At 44.9% G+C, this 21,494-nt stretch overlaps 1 protein-coding gene across 1 annotated transcript in view; it reads right to left on the bottom strand.

Annotated features, from left to right (window-relative positions):
• Positions 1–21,494, bottom strand: part of RAB7A (RAB7A, member RAS oncogene family) — a 147,323-nt gene that overhangs the window by 18,565 nt on the left and 107,264 nt on the right. The window contains exon 4 of the mRNA XM_086939301.1: positions 9,801–10,019. Coding sequence (XP_086795427.1) covers positions 9,801–10,019 — 219 coding nt within the window. The remainder of the gene's footprint in view (positions 1–9,800; positions 10,020–21,494) is intronic.

Here is a 21,494-nt window from a genome sequence, read left to right as displayed (position 1 = left end):
TCCAGACTGCCTTATCTACTCAAATGTTCTCATTTGTGTTTGTGCTGCTGTGCACCGACAATGATATTCTTCAGTCCTTGTGTTTAATGTAATTTCACGTTCTTTTAAAACTAGTTTTGCTCACTGTGAATTTTGGCTTGCATCCCATCTGAAATTGACTGTACCACAAAGGAACCGTTTCTGTTGATCACCTCACAGTGGTCTATTTTGTGTGCATGAACTTGCTTTTGTGCTTGTGTGTTTGCTGCCTCAAGGAAGTCTTGATTGTAATTCTGGGGAAAAGGAAAGTGGAGGCAATTAATATGACAGATAAACATTCCCCGACAAACACCACTTTGTGTTTCTTAACTATTTCAGTGGGTGAACTTACAGAGGAACTATCTGGTGTAAAAGAGAAACTTATCCAAACTCAACAGGTCTCGGACTCTTCCGGATTAATGGCAGAGCATACACCAAATGGCCTGGACGTTGTCCCGTATGGCTAGACACAGTCCCCTGCCATCCTCACCATGCCCTGAGATTCAGGATAAATTTCCCATTACTGAGCTGCACGGTCCGAGAGTAACTTGTAGAACAGCCAAAGCTAGAGGGGGGAGTACAGGAGTGCGGACGAAAAATACTAGGTGGCTATCTCTACAAGATCAGAGTCCGGTCAAACAAGAAGCAAATGCCATGACATTATCAAACTACAGGAAACCTGGGATTCAAAAGGGGAAGTACATGTCGATGGATATGCATCTTTTAGTATTAATGGCATTCCATTTTCAAGTGGTTGAGCAAGAGGGGGGCTGGTTACGCTTGTCCAAGTTAGACTTGGATGTAACTTGAGAGATTCCCTCTTATTTCCCCTTTGAGTCCTGTTCTCTTTTGATCATTTTAGTATTCTCTGTATCAACATTTACAATGCTATTCATGGGAGAGAGAATGTGGATGTTCAAGTAGGAAAGTTTGAGTGCTTGCTTTCTTTCCTGCCTCCACACACTCCACACCGGACCATCACACACCTGCTTCCTGGCCACCACAAAGCACACCCAAGGACCCTTCTCCTGCCGGAACTGCAGCTTCACCAGCCTCCGAGCCGCCAAACCGCCTGCTGAGAAAGGACACAACCACCTGAGATGCATCCTACTTAACACCCGCTCCGCACGCAAACACGCCGTCGAAATTTGGGACCTGATCGACACGTCCAGCCAAGAAGTCGCCTTCCTGACGGAGACTTAGATGAACGCCTCCTCTGCGCCAGACATCGCCATAGCCATCCCGTACTGCTACAAGATCATCGACAGGGACCGCACCAACGGAGTAGGAGGTGGGATCGCCATCGTCCACAAGAACACCCTCAGGGTCTCGACCAGCACAGGCGACACCCTCAGCACCGCCAAACACCTGCACTTCCAGGTCCACACGGACCCCAACACCACCCTCAGAGGAACGCTCTTCTACAGACCTCCCCGGACCCCGGCCACAGTTCAGTGACTCCATCACAGACTTAGTCAGCACGCACGCCATGGCCTCTACAGACTACATCCTCCTTGGAGACCGAAACTTCCTCCTCGAGAACACCACCACCACCCTAATCGATAACCTTTGACTCAGCCAGCTCGTCACATCACCCACCCACTCTGCCGGCTACATGCTCGACACAATCTTCTCCGCAAGCTCCCACATCTTTCAGTCACACCACCGAACTCCACTAGACTGACCATCGCTGCAGCCACTTCACCTTACGGAAACCCACCACCCACCAACGAACTCAACAGAGCCTTCGCCACAGCTGGAGCAAAGTCACAGATGTCCAGCTAACTACCACCCTCGCCCGGAGCCCACCAGCCGAGACCTCAGGCGATGGACCGATTACTGCACCAACACTCTCGCCCTAATCAAGAAACCCTCCAACAGACACCAACAAGAAAGCCAGCTGGTTCACCGCGGACCTCCAGGCCTCCAAGTAAACCTGCCGGAAACTAGAGAAGAAATGGCACGCGAACAGACACTGGACAGCCATGAGGCCCACAAGAACGCCATCCGCAGACACCATCACCTCATCAGAACCGCCAAAAGGGCCTCCTTCAAGGACCACCTTGACAACAACGCACACAACAGCAAAGAGCTCTTCAACATCGTGAAGGAACTCTCAAACCCCAGCTCCAATGCAAACGACATCCCACCATCGCAAGACCTGTGCGACTCCCTTGCCACCTTCTTCTACAGCAAGATCGCAGACATCCACGACAGCTTCAACAATCTGACCTCCTTGTCAGCAAACACTTCGGACTCCCCACCATCTGCATCGACCCTATGCTCACCAGGACCAACATGAAAAACGACAACACCATCACAATCATGACCACCATCCACTTCGGCTCTCCGTCAGACCCGTGCCAGCACCACATCTTCAACAAAGCTAGCGTCACCATCCCACCCCATCCCCGCAAAGTCACTAACATCTCCTTCGAGACTGCGACCTTCCCGGAGAGCTGGAAGCATGCAAAGATAAACGCCTTACTCAAGAAACCCCAGGCGGATCCGAGAGACCAAGAACTTCCGATCCCATCTCCCTGCTCCAGTTCCCGGCGAAGGTTATCGAGAAGACTCAACAAACAACTGACCCGCTACCTCGAGGAGAACTACATCCTGGACCCATCCCATTCCGGGTTCCCCAGCAACAGTACCAAAACTGCCCTCATCGCCTGCACCGATGACATCAGGACCCTGCTGGAGAACGGTGAAACCTCGGCCCTCATCCTTCTGGACCTCTCAGCCGCCTTCGACACGGTCTGCCACCGCACCCTACACACAGGCCTCAACAGCACAGGGATCCGAGACAAAGCTCTAGAATGGACCACCTCCTTCTCCAACAGAATCTAGAGCGTCCGCCTCCCCCATTCCATTCCGAAGCCTCCAAGATAATCTACGGCGTACCCCAGGATCATCCCTCAGCGTTCAATATCTACTTAGCACCACTTGCCCACGTCGCCCGACTGCATGACCTCAACATCATCTCCTACGCCAACGACACCCAGCTGTTTCTCTCCCTCACCAAGGAGCCCCTCACCGCCAAAGCCAACCTCCACGAAGAAATGAAGGCTGCCGCGTGTATGAAGAAGAGCCGACTGAAGCTGAACTCTGACAAGACTGAGGTCCTCATCCTCTGCTCCACCCAGTTAGCCTGGGACGACTCCTGGTGGCCAACCACACTGGGAGCAGCACCGTCACCCACCGACCACGCACACAACCTCGGGGTCATCCTCGACTCGACACACTCCATGACAAAGCAGGTCAATGCCGTCCGTCCTCCTGCTTCAACACCCAAAGCATGCTACGCAAGATCTACAGGTGGATACCCACTGAAACAAGAAGAATGGTCACCCAGGACCTCGTCAACAGCAGGCTGGACTACGGAAACGCCCTCTATGCAGGAGGTTGGGCCAAACTCCTGACACGACTGCAATGCATACAGAACACCTCTGCATGCCTCATCCTCGACATCCCTTGCCACAGCCACATCCACATCCACATCTCACCCCACCTGAGAGCCCGGCACTGGCTCCCCCTCAACATTAGGATCACCTTCAAGCTCCTCACCCACGCACACAAAGCACTCCACAACACAGGACCGGTATACCTCAGACGACTCACCATCTACACCCCGAACCGCCAGCTCCGCTCTGCCGACCTCGCCATCGTCCCCGCATCCGAAGAGCGACCACCGGCAGAAGATCGTTCTCCTAACTCAACAAGACCTGGAACACCCTCGCCATCATCTTACGGCAGACCCAGGACCTACTGACCTTCAGGAGGCTACTCAAGACCTGGCTGTTGGAGCAGTAGCAGCCCCATCAGGGGCCTTTAATCTCCACCGTTGTAGGGATGGTTATCTGTATGATCCCATGCATTCAGGGGGTTTTCCCTCTGATTACGCCCATGTCAAGCCTATTGCTCAAGGGGATATCCTATAAGATAGGGTTGAAAACAAACTCAATCTGTCTGCTTTGTAAAAGATCCCTTGAGTGGGCGGAGGGTGTAACAACTTTCAAGGGCCCGGGGTTGGGATCTATAAATTACATCTTTGTATCCGAGGTTTCTCAGCCTATTGAACTTCACTTAGAAGTAGGAAGCAGCAGCTAAATAATGAATTGTGGAATGACTTGGTGATAGCCAGTACATTGAAGGATAGTGCCAAGTTTTGGGGGGGGGGGGGGGGGGGGGGGTTCAGAATCACTGCTGTTTGCTATGTGGGAAAGCACCCTTGTAGGCTCCCAGACCAGTGTTAACCACACAACACTGGTTGGGATGCCTACAAAGAGTAATGCTTCCTTCAAAGGAGATTGCCTTACTGTACAAATTGTAGAGCCAATATTACTAATTTAGGATGCAGAGTTATTCCGCCCTTCACAGAAAACAAGTATATAAAAGGATAATTTGAAGAACCACAAAATACTGAAGCAGGCTGGCCAAAATGGGCAAGAGGGTTGTTGGTTTATTCCACGTAAATCAAACTTGGGAATCACAGGCAACAAAGCATCAGGCAACATTTTTCAGCAATTCATTAAAAATGCACCTTATTGGAATACTGGAAGGGGAGTCTTGAGGTTTTTTTCCCCCACAGCTACAAATGTTTTTTCCACAGCGGCAAAGCAGTCTACAAGAGTAATTCATGCAAATCTTGAATAGTGTCAGAAACTTATTAATCAAGCTCATCCTCATGAGAGGATAAAGGATTTGTGCTGGGAGCATCTGACCACTCACTGCCCTGCAGAGCGGTCGACCTTGTTGAATACAGACTGAACATTAATGAAAAGACCTTTTCCAGACTCAATTCTCCAGTTCCTTGTGTAACGCTGAGCACATGTTTAACTCTGGAGGAAGAATAGGAGGCAGGAAAATACAGCAGATGAAAATGCAGAACCTGTGCAACAGGAACCATGCTCATTCTCTCACCTCTGCTTTGAAATACTGACCCAAATCAGTGCAGGCTGAAGAGTGCAAAGAGGCTACAGCATTTGGAGAGTTCACAGCCCACAGGCAGGGGAGAGGTGGCAGGAGGACAAAGGAATGCAGCACAGAGTAGCACGCTAGCAACCCAGGCAAGGGCGCCAAGGAGAAGTACGCCCGCACCCAGCCCACTCCACAAGGCAAAGGAGTATTGTCAAGACTGGGGACAAGATGAGAAGGAGATCAAGGGAAGAAGTCAAACTCATGATAATCTAGGCGGAGAGTTGGTGTGTAGTGGTACAAAATTAGACTTTATCAAAAGGACCTGCTTGCATGAGTGTACAATCTCAGTTGCTGGAGGTAGAAAGCTTGGAAGTAAAGGGGGTTCTTGAGTCCAGGGGGTCAGCAAACCATATTTTGCCCAACTTGCACACACTTCAAAAAAGAAAACAAAAGCCTCAATCTCAAATCTCCAAACAGGATATCCATAGCAGACAATATAGGTTCAAAATCCAGCTGTGATGCAAGACAGCACAAACTAACAACTCACAATTTCAACTCCCTCCTTCCCCACAACCCAAATCTTTAGCTGTAGCTTCAATGCCATGTCCAGTCAGCTGCAATATTTCTTTTTGGAGCTAAGGGAGGAAAAAATCACAACAGGCAAAAAAGCAGTTGGGAAACTGAGCGGTACAAGATGACCCAGAGAGACACCTGGAAGTGCCATATTGTAACCAGCAAGTCATTCTAGTGCCACTAAGAAGGCTAGCCCCACCATTCAAAAGATCTGTGGATGCAAACTCAATGCCAGTACAGAAACAATTAGCTCAAAGGTGAAGGGGGCCTCGGTTGAGTAAAGACTTTTGCTCTGAAACAGGCGTGGATGCCAATCTCAGGATGGGCTACGGAGAGATGCTAAGCCAATTTCAACTCAGGGTGGCTGCTTAGTGGCTCAGCATGGAAGTATTTGGAGGCTCTTTCACAAAGTTTTTCCTGGGGCAGAAGTGGTCTTAAGGCACGATGCCTCAAAGCCAGACTGGAAAGTTAGTGGCTTTTGGAGGTTTCCTCAGCGCTCAATACTAGAATCCCCTCCAGAGCGATTCTCAGCCTTGACACGAGGGCATTTAAGGATGATTCCTGGGAAAGCATGATGAAATACAGACTTTAGTAGTGGTCTTTGTCTTTGGCCTCTGCGCAGGCACAAAGAGAATTATTTTTCAGCATCTGCCTCAGAAGCGTCAGAGAACAGAACAGAACCTTCGGACTCAGTTTTTCCTCACTTACTAGATATAAGAAGACTCTCCATAGGCACAAATGATATCTTCCTTCTGGGTCTAGGGGTTGTCTCAACACTGTATCTTGCAATATGCCCAGAAGCACTTAACATCATTCGTGAAAGGTCTTCTAACACTTGAAGACCTTGCATGGAGACTAATCAGGATTAAAAGACAAATATAGGTTACAGACCCGATTTTGGTCGGAAAAGGGGAATTTAGAAATACATTGAAGGCAGAATTTGAAGGATGTCTTCTTAATACATTCTACCCCAAGAATCATTCTTAATACGTTTGATCAAGTGTCGCATCAAAGCCGCTTAGAAGTCAATTTCTGTGTAGTCGCTAATCCAGTGAAGAGTTCTTCCATCACCAGGGTTCAATCTTTGAGGCGATCACCGAAGGTTTTGGAAAGAGGTAATCATTGAGCTTGCACTGGAACGTCCAAACCGGATTGCCCCCAAAAAAAGATGGAGGTAAAGTCTTTATCCTAGTGCATTGTGGGTCAAGATAAGAGTTAAGAGGTACGTTCATGCCAAACACTAGATGGTAGGAGTGAGCAAAGCGTGCGCATCTAAAACTTGCTATGAACATCCAAATATTGTCTGCAAGGAGTTTCAAGTACTGGGACCAGTTGAAGCAAAGGCACAACTGGAGTGCACACCTGTGCCACAAAGCGTGAGACACCAGGAAGATGCATGAGGCCAAACGTACTGAAGAATATCAGGGTCAGAAGAGCTCCCTCCTGAAACATCTGGATAATAGCCTGAATGTCCCAAAAGCAAAGAGGGAGGCGGGAAGACCTGGAGGAAGACAGTGTCCAGCTCTGCCCGATTAAGAGGAAATAAAAGCTGGAAACTGCTTGGGGAAACTGACAGAAACCGCCCCAGGTCAAAGAGGATGGACATTTTGGGTTACAGGTGATCAACACCAGCAGCCAGTGACCAAGGTATGGGAAAGATGTGGCCATCGAAGATGTGATGCAACCCAAGATATCACCTTTGTTAAGACTCAAGGTGCTGATTTGAAGCCAAACAGCATGTATAGGCCACCGCAAAGCAAAGCTGCTTCCTACGTCACTGCAGGACCGGTATATGAACCTACCAGTCAGGAACATCAAGGGACATCCTCCAGTATTCCAGAGCCAAGCGAACGACGCTCAGGAGCACAATTTGAACTTCTATTTTTGGAGGAAAGTGTTCAAAATGCAAAGATACCGAATAAGCAGATGTCACCATCTTTATTGGGAATAAGAAAACAACAAGTGTAGCATCCTTGCTCAAAATCGTTCCCAGGAACCAACTCCAGAACACCTTAACTGAATAGAGTTGGTATATATGGCTGCAGAATGAAGTATAGTCGATGGAGATGAGAGGGCGGGGAGGAGGCAAGTTCTGGAAGGGAGGGGTATAGCACTGTTTGAAGAACCCAATGGAGTTGTTTGGACAGACGGTTACTGTGACAAGTGAAAGAGACTCCCCTCCACCCATTTGCTGCAGGTGCTTCTTCAAAGGTCTTTGAGTGGCATAGGAGGAACAGGGCTGTTGTCCACACCATCCTTTTGATACACAGCACCCTCAATGGCTTGCTGAATAGGCTGCGAGGGATGTTGTAGCCAAAAGAGCAGTACTCCGGAATTTCCCCAGAACTTGCAGTAATGTTTATGGGACTGTTGGTGTGAAGCTGAAGCCAGTGACAAGATTGTACTGTGGCCCACACCTGCTCTTAGTGCTCCAAGATTGAGGCAGCCTTTTCATGAGAAGTGAATGTCCATAAGATTCCTTTAGATATCGTCAAATTCTGTTGAAGCAAACCCAACCATCGAATATGATGGCAATCTAGGTGCCTATGCATCTCGTCACAGAATCCCCTGTATGCAAGGAAGAGAATATGGGATTTGCCACATCCTGCCCAGCATGGACAACTTCCACTATTCATGAAAATCATCAGGAAGGTTCAGATGTACATTTGCGTCATCTCTCGCATGGAGTTCGAATAATAGGCCAGAAGGAAAGTTGTTTGTCGAACAAAGGACAAGTCTTCCTGAAGAGAAGATCTTTCCCACTGTATCCATTTAACAGTTTATGCCCTAAGAGTACAGGGAAATTATTTAGAGTTCTTTATAGAGGATCGGAAAGACTGAACAGGTGTCATTTCGGGGTAAGGGATCAAATAAAGACTTTAGTTTCGAAGTGCTGGGTGACTGCAGTGGGCCTCTACGCAGTTCCCCAGGGGCTTGGCTGTGCAGCATTGAACCATAAGCTGGTTTGCTCCACATGGCTAAGTTCTGGTGTTTCAAAGCCTCCTTAATTGGCACTGCGAGCTAGCTAGGAATTGGTCCAACAGTCTCTGAAGGTGCAGATGGACTCAGTTCCTGAATTTCCTGAATTCTGGCCTACCTTTTCTAGTGGGGATCGTATAACACTATCATTGTCTTCTTCAAGTGGCAATTGCCTTCAAGTGGGCGCTCAATCAATTGCTGAGCTTTATGTCTAAATCTGGCTAAAATGGTCTTTATGGTCAGGACATTTACTAAATTCTGTAGCTGATCTAAATGTAGCACAGTGGAAGCATCAGGACAACAGACTAGGCATTCAGCAGGCCGGGACAGGGTCTATTGGTATCAGGGATGGAATCCCCTTCGGAAGACCTGATGGAGGCCCAATGAGCACCTTGAGACCCACAGGCTGCCCAGACAGAGCTGGTATAAAGCTGTAGAGGCTGAGCATCAGAGGGTGAAAGCCACAATCTGCACAGTGTCCGAGCTAAGTGCTAGGAATTCTAGAGCTGAAAAAGGGGCTTGGACACCAACCATCAAATCAGACTGGAGTCGAGTCGTGGAACGAGGTAGTCAAATGGATCATCCAACTGTAAAGTGGGGGTGATTTAGAGACCATGAAGAATCCCTCCTGGTGCATTAAATGTTTTGTGCTTATTAGAGGACTTCTCTTTTCCCTAGGATGTGCCCAGCTTTGAAGATGTCCTGATCACAGGTGAGCTGGAGCAGAACTTGGTAGAGGACCTCCACATCGAACTATAATGCTTCTCTTCCAGCCATAGTCTTATGCCTGCATCATAAAAAGCTTGGCCTTCCACTTAATGTCTTCTATTTTGGGCCCCAGAGATAGAAGTAGTGCATTTTGAGTCAGACATACGACAGCGGCAGTTATGGCATCTTGTAAACTGATATTTTTTGGGTAAGACATGGACATCAATAATGCTGAAAAATGATTTACTGGGGCAAATGTTCCGAGGACAGTGACCCCAGTTACCAGGGTAGTGCCTTCCTTACGGGGCTCAGTGATTTAATTTACAGGGTGCAACCCAGAGCGGTGGCACAAACAACAAAGGGGAGCAATATCAACTTTTAGGACTCAGTATGGCAACAAAGGAGATTTAAGTGGGGAGTAATCTACAAATAGAAGTATTTATTAGACCAAGACACACACACACACACACACACACACACACACACACACACACACACACAGTCTGAAAGAACAAGACAGGCGCACAAACCAACAGTAAGAAAGAACACAGGAACAACCAAAGTAAGGGAGAATGAGAGACAGGGAGGCACAGTCAACTTACTTGTCTGTTCTCAAGATCGATCTTGTTTCCAAGCACCACAAATGGAAAGTTTTCTGGATCCCTTGGACTGGCCTGAATGAGAAATTCATCCCTCCAACTGTCAAGAGTTTTAAATGTGTTGGGGGCTGTGACATCAAACACCAGAACGCAGCAATCGGCTCCTCTGTAGAATGCAACTCCCAAAGACTGAAACCGCTCCTGTCCTGCGGTGTCCCATATCTGAAGATGTACATTTTACGGAAAGAAAAGTTACTTGCAGGATTCCTGGTTATACAGCAGTTAAAAGATTTGAAATTAGTCATTTATTCAATTTAAGGTTACACACAAATTATTCAAAGCAATAATAATTTACTTTATCAGGTTTCAAAGCCATTGTTACATAGGTGCCCTTAATTGTTGAATGCTTTGAAAAACATCCCAGAACCCGAATTTATAATGGGACCCAACAAAAATAAAAAATAAAGCAAAGCATAAATGAAAGAAAATCAATCTTAAATGTGTGTCTTGTCATTGTACCAAGGAAAAGCCAGTGGGGAAGAGTGGTGGTGGGCATCCATTATTATAACGTAGACACTTTCTTCGCAAGCGTGGAAACCTCAATTGCCACTTGTTTAAAAAATAATAATAATAAAGCAGAGGGAGGGGGGTTGCAGACACCTGCCTTAAGTATTCTCGGCCATCTGCTCAGAGTACTCCATACAAACATACTGCGGGGGTCACATCTGTAAATGAGTGATTGGTAGTTTCAGTGTTGACCTTTATTTATTATGAATGATCGTTGCAAAGAGTAGGCTGAAAAAGAGTAGCAGACTTGAAACAGTAGATTTATGTTTGTGCGAAACAGAGTACAGGCTGCTTGCCTGGTCACTTCAGAATTTTCTTCTACCTATAGCAACGAGCAGTGGGTTAAAAGGCCTGGGAGGGGAACAAATGACAGCAATTGCATGAGAAAAGGTGTTCTGACAGTTTGTTGGCCCCCTGTGGTACCCCACCCACAGGTTAAGAATTTCTGGTGTAGAACATTGACAGTTAACCCCTTCGGCTCAACATGTGGTGGTAAAACTCAGGGCTTTGTTCTTTAAGCTAATTCTTTAAGCGAACAAAGTGTTTCAATAGAAAGGGCCCTGCTGTTGGATAACACATAAAATAAGCACAATAAACATGCACTTTCTCTTATTAAGAATCAAGGTCCAGGACCTCAGTCACCCTCCTCACAACCATGTCAAAGGAAGCTGCTTCCTCTGTACCCACAGTAGGAGGAGAGACAAGGCCAGTGTCTGGGGAAGTGTCCAGACTACTGGCATCTGCAAGTACCTCATACCAGTTGTTTTCAGCCCCAAAGGGATTAGCGTAGCTATAAGTATCCTAAGATTCTCTCCAATCATAGTCCTCTCCAGGCCCGTCAATAAAAGTAGGTCCTGACTATCACGGTCTGGCCAATCTAGCTATGTAACAGAGTTGGGAATGTTTTTGGGGGGTGGATTGGATATTGCGTCGGTGCAACTGGGGTGTGTTCCCGCCGCCGGGCTCCAGGAAAAGTTGCGGTCTAGCAATCTGAACTGTTACAGGTGCAGGGGGCTGAGTAGAGTGAGGCCACGCCAGTGGTAATTCAGGAGAGGATGAAGCCTTCCGGCTAGAGCGGTTGACTTTGGAGCTGGGGAACCGGGTTCGAGCCTTGGCTCAGCATCCTGTGATTCTGGGCAAATCACCATCTCCTTGTGCCTACCAACAAACTGAATGTGTCCTTGCGTAACGTAACTGTTGCTCATGTAAAGCACTCAAATACCTTCGAGGCAAGTTTGAGCTAAATAAATTAGCAAAAAAATTCATTAATTCAGTGGGGCAGCTGCCAACCCATGTGGCCCAAAGGCACTAAAGAGGGGGCGGCCTGCTAAAAAATGTTGCAGGTAGTCTCAAAAATCACTGAGCAACTGAACTTGCTATGCCAAAGAATTTTTGTCTTCATTTGGATAAAGATACTGATGAACATGAACGTCTACCCTGACATGTCTACTTGAAGCAGTTTGATGATCAACCTACCCATCTAGCTGGTCACATTGTTGACCCTATCAATTCTAATTGTAATGTGGGAGTATCAGATGTCAATTGCAATTCCTGGTCAGTAGATTTTAGCTGGAAACTAGAGCAGAGGTAGAAGGCCCACATCTTTACCATATCAAAGTTGGGCTAATACCCCTACTGGAGAGATTACATCCATTCTTAATAATCGTGTTTCACCCTTGAATGGAAATATTGAGGTGGACGGACCGGCAGCTAATGCCTGGTTAAGACACATTGTGGACATCACTGCGCCCATTAAGGCCATTCCATCGTTCCGATAAGTTGGGAAAAAGTCAAGCTAATTCCACTTCTGAAAAAACCCATCAGGTGACAAATCGATCCTGTCTAATTAAAAGCCTATCTCATTACTGCCAGCCTTCCCATAGTTGCTGGAGAAACTGATTAATGCCCAACTGTCCAGGAATTTAGACTGTAATCAGTTGCAGCATCTATCTTAATCAGGCTTCTGCCCTGGACACAGTAAGTTTTCTATACCATCAAGATAGCATTGGGCCAAGGGAATCAAGCTGCACTACGGCTTTTAGATCCATCAGCGGCGTTCAATACAGTTTCCCACACTATCCTCCCACAATGACTGAGAAATATTGGGATAGGTGGGACCACCTGGCTATCAGACAGATGTCCGTCAGTCTGGATGCTGCCTTGTGTGTCGGACCCCAAACCTTTAAGATTTGGCGTTCTTCAGAGCTCTGCCCTAAAGCCACACTATTTAATGTCGACATGACTCCTCCGGCAGTCCTGGTGGAATCCTTTGGCGTGCAGATGGGATCGTACGCTTAAGACACGCAAATTCTTCTTACCTTGGACAATAATTTCCCAAAAGCATCGAACGGATTCAAACCGTGCCAGTCAGCAGTATTTCAGTGGATGTGCTTAAGCAATCTTTAATACAACACCAGCACTTCCTCATTGCCACTGGGATTCATGGCGCGCCAGTCCTCGCGAGTCTTGGTCCTGCTTCAAGCACAAAAGGCAAACCAGATGGTGGTCGGCTACAGAGGAACCAACAGGGTTTGAATCCCACCATTGTTTTAGGAGGACACCCAATCGATACTGGGAGACAGACTTGGAAAAGTTATTGACGAAACATCGAAAAAACGCAAGTTAAAAAGGACTTGAGGTAGCCCTCTCCGGACATGTGCAGACTGGCGCAGAAAGAAAATAACTGATACTTATACAGGCACCATGCATGTCACTTCCAGCGCGGGCCGTTTGATGGCACCTGCCGGCGTGCAGAGTTACTGCTCAACAAATTTCTGAATCCAGTGTGAAGCAGACAAAGTAATGATGCACAGCATTTGACAGGGTGTAAACATCGCAAGTCAAAAAATAAAGATCACCACTTCTGAAATGACAATGGATTTATTGCAACAAAAAAAAACCAAAAAAAACACAATGAGCAAATACAGATAGAACCTAAGAAACAATACTGAATGAAGATGGGTAATTTCAGCTAAAATAGCAATTGAACGATGTTCACGGCAGGAAAGAACCATTTATTAAAAAAAATAATGCAAAAACCCCAAACAAGAGCATGCAATCAGAGCACAAATGAAAGTTCAACTGTTTGTAGAATCAGAGGATGTAGATGTATATTGACAACCCAACACAGATTATGTGCAATATTGCGTATGCTTTTAGGAAAAAAATACAAGGGACATGATTAACATGTTCTGTGGGATGTTAGTTTGGATAAAAAAAAAAAATCAAAGTATTATGTAATGCTGAGAATTTGTCAGTTAATTATAAAATCATCGGGTTTAAATCAATTTTTGGGGCAGCAGCTCAACATGCCTACGCTGCTGGAGTATTACTGCATCTTTAATTCACCAAAGTACTTCTGATCTTTAACGGCAGCCCAGATACATTGAACCCTTTAATTTTTAGGTTATCCAGCAAGGAAATGACCACAGTCATTTTCCCTGCCTGGCAGACTTAAAAATGGTTCATGAGGTCAAAGTTCTAGAGCAAATTTCAACTAAGGTAAGACCACTACAAGTTTTAGAAGACAGAGGTAAATAAATGGAGCAAAAAGATGCGGGATCCACAGGTTTTAGCATATGAACCCCTCACCCCCACCATCAGTGCCATTACCATAACAAATTCAAATTAATGTGCATGATGCTAAAGGTTAATGAAGAAATAACAGGGAATAGAAAGTGACTAAGAAGTTTTTAAACTTCATTAGTTTGGCCAGGCATGGATCATTGAAGCAATGTATTTGCTGAATATAATCAGAATTTGCTACAATGGGAAAAGATTCACGAGACCACGGTGTGTCCTCAAGTGAAACCCAGACCATCAGTAAGAGGACCAAAATGTTTCAATTGAGATCTTTTTTCAACTTTGCTAGCGAAAAAACACCCTTTATCCCCTTATTGTTAAATGTACGAATAAACCAATGAGACTGCCTTCTGATTACCGTACTCACTAGCTGGAATCCCTAAATATTGTTCTTTTTAAATAAAGTTAAAAGTCAATGCAAATTTACAAGCATTGTGTGATCGAGTACATTGTAAAACGAGCCAACGTACAGCAAACGTTTGGAAGAAAAGAAAAAAACACTAAGCTTGCTTGAAATATTCCTAGAGTTAGCCTGTTATTTAAGGAAAAGTAGTAGAGGCAGACATTAAAGATTCCTCATAAAGTAGCAGAGTGCCAGTACAAGTAGGATTAAATAAGGGCAGAACACACTAGGGTACTGTTAAATATGCATTTGTCTATGATTTAAAGAGGGAATATCAGCTGATACTCTTTCCCCAAAAAAGGTAAGTGTGTTATATTAAGGTTTACAAATGCAATTTTACAGATGCAGACGGAAAGGCAGTAGCAAAACCTCTTGATTTCCCTGAGAAGTATAATTTTGTAATCTTGTATTTATGTGCTCAAATTGAGTAAAGAGTACTTTGAAGGGTCCTTTGGAGCACTGGGAGAGGTACTTCGCTTAGCTGAAAACTAGGAAATTATTTCAAATGAAAAATAATGGACAAACGTTAACCATTTGTATCCATTTCTAAATTGTTTATTCACGAGGGGGAAAAATGTTTTTGGGGAAATACCAAAGTTTTTTTTATTTCACACATAGGGAGAGCAAGGGCTGAGTCTGGAAATGAGGAGGAGGTTAAAAATGGCAGGCCAGGGAGCAGGGTAGAAAAATAGGTGCAATAATATGCATGGGAGTAAGACTTAATAGGCAAAAGGGGAGGTGCTGGGATTCTGAATTTTGATTTGTGAAATTTAAAAAACTTCATGAATGAGAGCAGAGACTTCCTTTTATTTAATGTTCTATACAGATTTTATTTTTATATGTGCACTTATTTTGCAATTCCCATTTATCTGAAATTAGGGCTCACTCCTTTTTTGGCTGGAAAGGCAAGTTAATCTAGAGCATTGCAATGGGAGAGGAGAGATCTTCATAAGACTACTCCATGGTGGCCTGGGCAAAAGGTTACAATACAAGAGAGATCAAAGAAGAGGGGGAAAAAAACGGACTGACAAAGCCAATAGGCCTCACCTTAGTGACCTATAGGTTCTGGCAATGATTTATTCACAATGCCAATGCAGCATGGCTATAACGTGCTTTTCCTACTACGTCTTTTTAGGATTTTGAAATAAAAGTCTTTAAATGGGTTCATTTATATGAATACCGATGGACGTTTTAGAATGAATTGGGGTTTGTCTTTAATAATCAAACTGCAGCTGGCTCTCATATTAAGGCCTGCATTTCACTTCCCATTCCTGACAAAGGTAATGCTAGCAGCAATGACATTTTCCAGGAAAGATCTTAGTTTAACAGTGTATGGGTTAAAAAAAGGGCTCTTCATCAACTGCAAAAGGACTGTATTTAATGGCCTAAGAGCTGGAGGATACCCCAACAGGGGGCAAACTAAATAACGGAAATAAGTCCCCTGAATAACTCCTTTACAATAATATACCACAGGGGTGGTATATTGGAGGATCTCCTAAAAACATAAACCAATGCTAAATGCACTTTTACAGCTGCATGAGAAAGACCTGTTCGAGCTAGATATAATAGAGAAGGCAAAACCTGCTCTGGTGGATTAGATATACAATTAATATTATCCAGGTACCATAAAACAGAATATTTTCAATTTAAACTTGTTCCACTCTGACTTTAGCCAAGATGTCTTAACATTCCTCGGGATGTATACATGTGAGAATTGATGGTGTTCAAGAGCAGAGCCAATAGGTTAAATCATTTCAGATCCAGGTGAAGTATTTGGCCCTCAGACAGTCATCAAATTCTGAATCTTGTTTTAGCGGATTATGATGCTTTATTTTGGAGGTCCTAGTTTTCTCCGTGGGGCTTGCTTGTTGCTCCAAATAGGTTTGTTAAGTGTTTTGCTTTCAATAAGACTGTTTTGCTTTCAATAAGACTGTCAGCCTCCTTTAAATGTGAATTGCCCTGTTACTTGCCGAAAGGACTGACGTCTATGCCTAACATTGTTGTGTTGGTTTTGATAGACTGGCAGCCATTATCTATATGTTCGCAAAAGAGTGCCTCTCCATCAAAGGGCATGACCAAGATTCAACTTTTGACCTCCAGTCTGAAAGATGTGGAATTCAGCAATCACTACCTTCAGAGAACTGCTGCACCACAGAGCTGCCTAAACCCAGTGGACGCTATGGGTTTATGCACTATGTACTGCACAGTCTCTTGACAATGGATGCGGCTTGTTTCAGAAGGTCAATGTATGCACAGATGTCTGACCACATCTGCCTGTCACAACAATCAAGGTTAGCTAAGGAATTGGCTGCAATGGTGGAGTCTCTTTCCTAGGTTATCTAAACTCCATCCTTCTCTATAGGGCAGAATAGATCAGGACTTGGATGGATTAAGCTATATACGCTGGGCAGCTTGCATCACCAAGGTGGTCAGCCCAAGGATAAACTATTAGGCTTCCAAGCGAATCAGGAGCTTTATTTTTTTGGGCCAAGTAACAAACCGCAGAGGCTGTAGCAGGATTTTGTTATTTGAGCCCCTTCATTACCGATTAAATCAATTAGGACAGCTTTCTCAGATCTGCGAGAAGGCTTTTTAAAAATCTGAAAAGAAGAAATCAGTTTGAATGTGACGGTTACTCTATGATGCTCTTTTTAAAAGTGCACAAAAGCCTCCGTTATAGTCTGCTGGTGAATCTGCTGGCTGAGAAGCAGCTGGTGGGGAAACAGGTGCCAAATAGCCATCCCATTCTACACTTCTGTTCTGACCATCATGCACTTTTCCCAAGTCTAACCTACATCAGGTAATGCAGTCTTTGAGGAGTTTGTGATGGTTGTGATCGTGGACTTGAAAAAGAAGGCAGAGTATGAGAAGTACGAGTACTGGACAGACGTGCAACTGTGGTTGTAAAGATGGTTGCTTTAGTAATCTAGTCTTTGAAGGCTAGGTAAAATTTTACAATAATCACCTAACATCAAGCTCGTGTTTTTAACCGAAGCCCTTAGAAATTTCATAATTTCCTCATGATATTGCAAGTCTTGTTCGGAGGGTTCATAGACCTTAAAGTTCTGGATTGATTTAACTTGACACCTTGATACTTTCATCAGCCAGAGGATGAAAAGTTTCGCCTTCCGTATGCTACTCCTCTTCCTCTTGATATGAAGATTCTTTAGACTTTTGGCCTGGCCACAGGGACCCTCATCGAAATTCCTAATAGATGGCTTAGTTGTAAAGGTGACAATGCTAGGGGGAAGTATGTTGTGGAATTAATGGTACTGAAATCCCTGAGGGATCCTCAATGGTTTCCTAGACAGAGCCTCCGTTGACAGTGAAATATAAATAATCAACAGAACAGCAGTATATTGTGAGGTTGTCGAGTCAAGGATGTTGCCACGGTACTGATTTTGTGAACTGTTTCCATTGTCCACACCGGATTAATAATTTTTATTGATACCCAAGTTCATTAGAGCTGGAGGCTCTACTCCTGGTCTGTGTTTTGAAGACATTCTTTTCTGTGCTGGTGAGAAAGCTCAGATGAAAAGCTAAACCGTTTTTGCAGACTTTAAACCTGCGAGAGGTCTAGGCATTTAATGGAGTTCTTGTGGGTGCAGGGACATCTTCGCACAAGTACCACAAGGCCTGAAGAGACCTTTTTTGGATGTCCCAGGCATGACGTTCAGTCAGATTTTCAAATGGATTTAGAAATTGCCTTCATGCAGTTCAATGCTGAAAGAATGAAACAGCTGAAGATTCTCAGGCTTTCTTGAAGTAAATATGTGATAGCAAATCTGAGGTATGGTAGCCTCGCAGGGGATTGTTTATCATGGTGCTGCAATCTGTTTGGCTGAAGATTGGCTCTATTCGTATGATGCGATTAGTATACTACAGTGGATGTCTCTAGCCCTTACAGGCTATGTAGAATACTGCAATTCACACTAATTTTACCAAGAGACTCCCACTTAAACGACAGATAATACAAGCATTTGAATATATGAAAGATCCAATACTGGAGAGGATTACTTTTACAGCATGCCCAGAGCTGTAGCACCCGCTCATCCCCCATTCAGGCAAACGCTAAAAAACCGTGCATGTGGGAACCAATGTCCATTGCACAATCTATCATCTCAGATGAGGCTCTTTCCCCTTCTTGAAAAGGGTTCTTGACTTTGGCTTTTTTGACTTCTGGCAGAAAGTCAGTGTATGCACCGATGTCAGACAACAAACGCTGGTCAGTCAAGATCACTCACCAATTGGCTGCCCTCACCATAATGGTGTACTTTGCAATAAATGCTGCTTCAGTTGAAAATCCGATATATACACATAGCCCACACAAGGTCCTTACTCTTCCATCTACACAAGAACACTGAAGACCTGCACAACGCAATCATTAAGCCAGCGTTAGACATGTAACAGTCCTTTAAGACTGATGTTGCAAAGGATTCAGCCAACATTTCCAATTGAAAGGGTGTTGCTAATTAGGGTATGTAAATGCATAATGCACCATACCATTCCGGCATCTTCGAAGGCAGGATAATTCAAAGCTGTTTTATTTACATAAGGAGATAGTTTACATGGGTGCTAGTCTTCTATTACAACTAGAATTGTACACAGCCATGGCGAGACAGTATTAGCTATGCAAACGAAGACAGAGGATCTGGAAAACCGGCAGCGCGGAATAACTAAAGGCTGTTTGGGGTCCCAGAAGGCAAGGAGGGCTCTGACCCGCGTGCTTACATTGTCCAACTACTTCAAAGGGCCTTCCCAGATATGGCAGACTGGGATTGGGACTGCCAAAATTCAACAAGCGCATAGACTGCAGATATTTCTAGCGCCGAGACACCGGAAGGTATTTGTGCGCTTTAGAAATTTTATAAATAAATAAATAAATAAATATTCTTGCATAAGCTAAACTCTCGCTATCCTAGACCTCTTCTGATCTGCTTTGGTAATTTCTTATTTAGACAGGCAATATCCATTAAAGCTCGCCTTAGTATTCCTGTACCAGTCGACAACCTTTCTTTCTTGGTTAGGTCAGATCTGTGCAGAGCCAACATAGACAGAAAATGGAAATTGAGGCAAATTATCGACCCATTAAAGGCGGAAGGCGCTCAGGTGTTCTTACAAGAGCCGGACTGACTAAAGGTTATAAAAGGCGGACATTCGCAGTTCTTTCTTACAGCTCAAGAGGCCAAGAAAGGTTTAAGCCAATGGCAGATGGAAGGAGCCAACAATAAGTCTTAGAAGCTCAAGACGAGAGTATTTATTAGTATGCTTCCTCTTTTGCCTTTTTTTCTCTGGACAGGACTTTGATACTTGGAATGGTTTTTGTCTTCAGTTTTGTTCTTCTCAATGGGACTTCGATATGGATCGCTTTCTCTTTCGCCCATTGTGTACTTCGGGCGGGGGACGCTAGACTATGGGTAGCCCAGGATGCACTGTGAGCTAGCTGCCAAGTCAATGGTAGCCTATAAGGAGGAGGATGATGATTCCTTCTTCATGGTACAGTGGGAGGGGGGGGGAGGTATGAGGGTGGTTGGGGGATGAGGGGGTGACATAGGAAAAGGTCATAAAGTGAGCACACTTGAAGGTAAGGAGATGGGTAAGAGAGCAAGGTTAGGAAACAAAGAGGATTTGAAGATAGACTGAGGGATTATTGTCAAGGTATTTGGTAGCGACAGGAGCATTGACCATCAATTATTATGGCTTTGATAAAGTGTATGGCCTAGAATGCGTCCGGCCTTAATTATAGCGTTAAGCCCCAGTTAGTTTGGGAGGAGCTGAATGCACACAGGCCCCAGATCATGCTTCTTACAGAGACCCATTTAGCTAATAAAGATTGAGGCCTACTTAAACACCGGGGGTACCAAACAACCATCTGTACTTCCTAGAGCACTCCTATTAGAGGAACTGCTATGACTGTAAGTCATTAGATTATAGAGTCCTTAGGACGCTAGCTGACCAGCGAGGGAGATGTGCACTGGCGCAGCTGGAAATTAAGGGGCTGAAGTATGTTTTGTTGAACCCAATGTTGATGACCCTGTGGTCTTTGAATGACAGCTTAGAGTTACTAGACTGGCAAGGGGGGAGGAGAGTGCCAAATAATGGGGGATTTTAACTGTGTTGTGGACTATGCCATTGATTCTACAAACAGAATAGCCACTTTTAGAATGAGGAAGTGAAAGCTTAGATTCTTGAACCGGGGTGGCTGCACTCCTTAAATGGTGCTTGGCGGTCACTTCATGCAGACGCTCCGGGGTATACTTATTACTCCGCCCCGCACAGACATTGCTCGAGAATAGATATGGCTTGGGTCTCGGATAAAATATCAGTTCGGATGGAAGTATGCCCTAGGATAGTCTCCGATCATAATCCCATTTTACTATCCTTCCTGGTCAAGACAGACTAAACACAACAGCCATTCTCACTTCCGCGTTACTCACAGATAGCGCCTATTTACTCTTTACTCATCAAAAAATTGTGGACTTTGAGGATAACATGGGGACAGCTTCCCCCTGGGTAGTGTGGGACGCGATGAAGGTATACAATAGGGGGGGTTACCCAGCAGTATATATGGCGGCATAATAGGGAGTGGGATACTGCGGACAGAGCTGCGCTTAAAAAATTATTAGCAAGTGAGCTTTGTCACGCAGATGCAATTCGGTGGGGCGCCCTAGTTGAGGGTCTGCTGTGTAACTAATAGAAAAGCAACTGGTTATAAGCAGTTCTTTTAAGGAAAAAATTGTGGCGAGTTATAATAAGCATAGATTACAATATGAATATGGGGACCGAATTGGGAAGGTACTTTTCCAATCAGTTAGCGGATAATCGTGCCAAAAACACTGATAAAAGGTTATAACAAGGGGGAGAACAGCACTTTATATACGCACCCAAAAGCAATAGCTGAACAATTCTGTTTTTTACCAGAAACTTTACACAAAAAAGTAGGGGCAAAGGAGGAAAGAATCCAGGAATATCTAGGTGGGAGCAAGTTGCCCTCCGTGTGAGAGGAAGATGCTGCCTGGATGGAACAGGAAGTAACGCATGAATAAATCAGCGGGTAATATCCGGGTTACCATCGGGGAAAGCGGCAGGGGAAGAAATTTCAGCAGAGTTTTAGAAGGCTTTTAAAAACGCTTTGGTTCCTCTCC

This window comes from Lissotriton vulgaris, chromosome 9 (genome assembly GCF_964263255.1).
Source record: "Lissotriton vulgaris chromosome 9, aLisVul1.2, whole genome shotgun sequence".
Lineage (NCBI taxonomy): Eukaryota > Metazoa > Chordata > Amphibia > Caudata > Salamandridae > Lissotriton > Lissotriton vulgaris.
This window is presented reverse-complemented; position numbering and strand designations above follow the sequence as displayed.